General features: G+C 39.6%; 1 protein-coding gene and 1 long non-coding RNA gene across 2 annotated transcripts in view; one reads left to right on the top strand and one right to left on the bottom strand.

Annotated features, from left to right (window-relative positions):
• Positions 1-4953, bottom strand: part of LOC119410584 — a 47511-nt gene that overhangs the window by 19866 nt on the left and 22692 nt on the right. The gene's annotated exons all lie outside the window — the stretch shown is intronic.
• LOC119410174 (zinc finger protein 567) overlaps positions 1-4953 on the top strand; it is a 14136-nt gene that overhangs the window by 1761 nt on the left and 7422 nt on the right. Inside the window, exon 4 of the mRNA XM_037677089.1 lies at positions 3562-3776. Within this exon, the coding sequence (XP_037533017.1) occupies positions 3562-3776 (215 nt within the window). The remainder of the gene's footprint in view (positions 1-3561; positions 3777-4953) is intronic.

Here is a 4953-nt window from a genome sequence, read left to right as displayed (position 1 = left end):
ATGATTAACATGTTACTACACATTAACAGAAACTACATATTATTAACGTTACTACACATGATTAACGTATTACTACACATGATTAAAACAAACTACACATAATTAACATGTTACTACACATGATTAACACAAACTACACATGATTAACACAAACTACACATGATTAACATGTTACTACACATGATTAACATGTTACTACACATGATTAACACAAACTACACATGATTAACACAAACTACACATGATTAACATGTTACTACACATGCTTAACATGTTACTGCACTATTAACATGTACTAAACATGATTAACATGTACTTCACAGGTTGTGTGGCAGGTTTTTGCACAGGGAGTGAGGAACACTGAGATGAATTGTGATGGTAGATTCACAGATACTGCATCATGCATGATATAGCCACACAGTGCAGCAGCAGTAAACAAACATATCAGCTGTCACAGCTAATATTAGTCGTATTAGGTGTCACAGATGTGGCTTGATGTTATTTATCAAGGGTTCAGTAATCTGACAGCTTGTAGGTAATAACTGTCTTTGAGTCTTTTTGTGCACAATGACAGACTCCTGCATCGTCTGCCTGAGGATAGTAGATGGGAGTGTCTTTGTGCTGGGTGGGTGTGGTCCTTAATGATGCTGCGTGCTTTACTCCAGGGGTCTCAAACTCAACTCACCTGGGGGCCACTGGAGGTAGAGTCTGGGCGAGGCTGGGCCACATCAAGTATTCCACAAAAAAACAACTACAATTCATTCATTCATTCATTCATTTCATTTCAGTTAAAACAAGACTTATTCCATACAATAAAATAAGATACATATAAAACGAAAGGCAGCAGAAGAAGAACTAATTCTTATCATTTCTGCCTCTTCTAAACAATATCAATTCAAAACAATCTATTCAAACAATACATAATACAACCAACCATAAAACTGATCACAATTCATTATAATTCCATACATTATCCAACTTAAATATATTTCATCATTAATACATTTTTAATCTTTTTTTAAATACAACTAATGAATTCTCCTTTTTGATATCTTTATCAAACCATTCCATAAACTCATTCCCTTGATCCAAATGGACCTGCCCTTAAAACTTGTTCTATATTTCATCTTTACAAAAATATCTGTTCCCTTTAAATTATAACAACTATTCCTTTTAACGAAATACACGTGTATGTTTGATGGTAAATTTGGTTCCGAGCCTTGTACATAAATAATAGAATATTTTAATCCACCAAATCATAAAACTTAAGAGTTTTCAGTTGATAAAACAAAATACTTGAAGGATGGCGATAATGCTTTTTTGCGATAACTCTTCTAACTCTTTTTTGTAAAATAAAAATAGACTTGGTTGCAGTTTTACAAGCTGTACCCCAGAGAGCAACACAATAAATCAAATGTGGCACAACAATTGTATGGTACAGTGACACGATGCTTTATCAGTCAGACATGCTCGTACTTTATGTAGCGTTGCTGTAGACCTGGAAATTTTAGTTCTTACAACATTAATATGTTTTTCATGTCAATGTATCATCTATAATCACTCCCAGAAACTTTACTTCACTCACTCTTTCTATCACAACACCATCAATTTCAAAAGGAAAATCTATAGATGGCTTTTTTTTTTACTAAATATCATATAATTTGTTTTTTCTAGATTAAGTGATAATTTATTTAATTTAAACCAAGTATGAATTTTTACAAACTCAATCTTCATTAATTCAAACATCTGATTTAAGTCTTTACCCGAACAAAAGAAAGTTGTATCGTCTGCAAATAAAACACACTTGAGAATACTAGACACCTTAACTAAATCATTTACATACAAAATAAACAGCTTAGGCCCAAGAACTGAACCTTGAGGTACTCCACATGAGACATTACACAAACCAGATCTAACCTCATCAATCTGAACAAACTGTTTTCTTCTGTTTAAATAGCTAGATGTCCACTGTATGGCTAGACCTCTAATACCATATTATTTAAATTTTTCAAGCAGAATAGTGTGATCAATGGTGTCAAAAGCCTTTTTCAAATCAACAAATAGACTTACACAACGTTGCTTCTCATCTATCGCTGTAGTAACCTGTTCCATTAAACCCATCAGAGCCAGACATGTTGAATTATTAGATCTGAAACCGTATTGTTCATTACTCAAAGTATTATGTTTATCTATAAATTTGTCCAGCCTGGACACAAATAATCTTTCAAGAATTTTAGAAAACTGTGGCAACAACGATATAGGTCTATAATTTCTAAACAAACTTTTCTCACCATTTTTAAAAATTGGAATCACCTTTTTATTTTCATTCTTTCTGGGAAAATGCCTTTAGAAAATGATAAATTACAGATATATGTAAATGGTTCCAATACATTACTTATTATTTCCTTCACAATCATTGGATCTTTTATCAGCAAATTGTCCAACTACCTTCATTATTTCTTCCTCACTAGTACCGTTAAGAAATAAGAATTAAAAATTACAATGCTGTGATTGCTAGTATCACTCAGCCCTCTGTGAATAGTAAACAGCCATCAGGTGCTAATGATCCATTGTTAGGCTGATGGTCCTTCTTGAGCATGTGATCAGCTGGTTCTGGTTGTCAGCAGCAAACTGGTTGATCCACTCTGAGAAGGTGCTATTTAAGAGACTGAGCTGAATACAGCACCTCAGACTGAAGAAGTCCTCAGGATGAGAGACGAAACGTTTCTATATATTTTTTTTTTTCCCATCCAAAGGACCTGACTTAACTTTTTTAGATTTTTCTACCTGAATATTGAGCAGCATCAGGATATGCAGCTGTTAACAGCAACGCTTCGGTGAGCGATCCCACGGTTGTTTTAGACATGAATCGATGCTGCTGCAAGATGACAACACACTCGCCATGCACATGCAGATCTGACGTGCATCCGTTTGTCTGGGAGACGCAGGAACAGAGCACACCACGGCAACAGTGGAGACGAGGAGGAAGTAAACGTGACCCGTGGCTTTAAAACAAAGTTTGAGAGTTTGGGGCAACACAGGAAGTGGGCCCGCAACAATAAAAGTCATCAAACTAAATGCTGGTCACATGAGGAAAAAACGTGCGGCGGCAGTAACACCAAGCTTTGAGTTCAGGTGGGGGGCACAAAATATATGGGCCCCTGGGCCACGAGTTTGAGACACCTGCTTTACGCAGACATCAGCTGTGGTAGATGTCCTGGGTGGTGTGGAGACCGCTACCAGTGATGTCCTCTGCTGTTTGCACCACCCTCTGTGGTGCTTTGTGACTGGTGCAGTTCCAGTACCAGCCTGTGGTGCAGCCTGTCAGCAGGCTCTCAGTGGTGCACCTGTAGAAGTTGGTGAGGATGCTGGTGTTCGAACCAAACTTCAGTCCTCTTCTCAGGAAGTAGAGTCTTTGTCTTTCTGGACCACAGAGTCTGTGTGTAAAGTCCAGGACAGATCTTTTGATGTTTTTTTGGCTGCACCCCAACCTGGAGTCTGAGAAGCTCCGGGTTTATTTTATCCTTCAAGATGAACTAGAGGATGTGTTTGTTCCTGCAGCGGCGGCTCCGAGCCGCTCCGCATCTCTAAAGTCAACATCCTGAGAGACGTCATCTCCGAGAAGCTGAGCACGGCCGCCAAGGAGATCTTGGAGGTGGTGGGGAGGACCGCGGCTTGTGCAGAGGAGGAGCAGGCTGCAGTCTTCAGGCAGGAGCTGGAGCGGCAGAGGAGGCAGCTGGAGCTCCTGCAGCCTCGGGTCCGACTGCACAGAGGAGGTGAGTGGTCGGAGCCAGACACGAGCTCAGACGTTCATCACATGTGGCTTTCAACAAACATCTGCGGAGCCACCAGGTGCATACCTGCAAACTACTCGCTTTTCAGCCAAATTCGCTGTTTTCAAACTAAATGTGTGATTTACCTGAATCGTGTAGATCCGTCCGAAGAGTTTTTGTTTCGTGGGAAAACGGAGCGTGCAGCATCGTAGCTAGCACGTCTGGTGTGTGCGTCGAGATTTTGTCTTAAGAGCTGAAAAGTGCAGTTGATGGAGTTCTAGAGAAAGATGGTGTTAGGAAGAAAGAAGACAAGTAAGAAGTTTTCTGGACAGTAAAATGGTTAAAATCAGTGATGGAGAAGGAAAACAACCGAAGAAGAGAGACGGATGTTGTTCCAGGTGGATGGAAAGAGGAATAAAAGTTATGAAGTGTAGAAACTGGTGGCACCAAGGTAGGAAGGAACCTGTAACTTATTTACAACAAAGTCCACGATCAATAATCCAGGTATACAATCCAACATGTTTCAGTCAGGTCATCTGGACAGTTTCTTTTTTTGTACTGAAACGTTTCACCTTCGATCCAGAAGGCTTCATCAGTCAAGAAAACACACAAGGATTATTGAGCATGGACTTTGTTGTTTTCAACCAGTTTGACTAGACTGTCAACAAGGAAGAGGGCCGGCAGTGGAGGAGGGGCGTACCAAAGAGACCATCTTATCACCAGCAGAACTGGTTTGTTCCACTTTGGAGTAAGCTGTTGGAGGAAGAATCAGTTTTGTTGTGTGTTTCCTTGACTGATGAAGTCTTCTGGATCGAAGGCGAAACGTTTCAGCACAAAAAAAAGAAACTGTCCAGATGACCTGACTGAAAAATATTTACTATTAATTATTACATGTAGGTTGACAAAACTGACTAAAGATGTTTTGTTAATTTGTGTCACTTGCTTGGCACAGTGTAGATGAGTGTTGAAGGCTGCAGGTCAGTTTGTGGTGCGAGCAGGTCCAGCTCTACAACAGAAAACAGTCAAACGTCCTAAACTCACTGTTGGTGCTTATTAATCTTCTTTGGGTAAAGTTAATATTCTTATTGGGGACTACAATGCATTGAATGGAGGCAGTGCACTGCCTTGTGAAGCTCTGCACTGCCTTGTGAAGCTCTGCACTGCCTTGTGAAACTCTGCA

The sequence above is a fragment of the Nematolebias whitei genome, chromosome 1 (assembly GCF_014905685.2).
Source record: "Nematolebias whitei isolate Nwh7 chromosome 1, NemWhi1, whole genome shotgun sequence".
In the NCBI taxonomy this organism is placed as follows: Eukaryota; Metazoa; Chordata; class Actinopteri; order Cyprinodontiformes; family Rivulidae; genus Nematolebias; species Nematolebias whitei.
The sequence above is the reverse complement of the archived record's forward strand: the minus strand, read 5'-3'. Positions and strand labels throughout refer to the sequence as shown.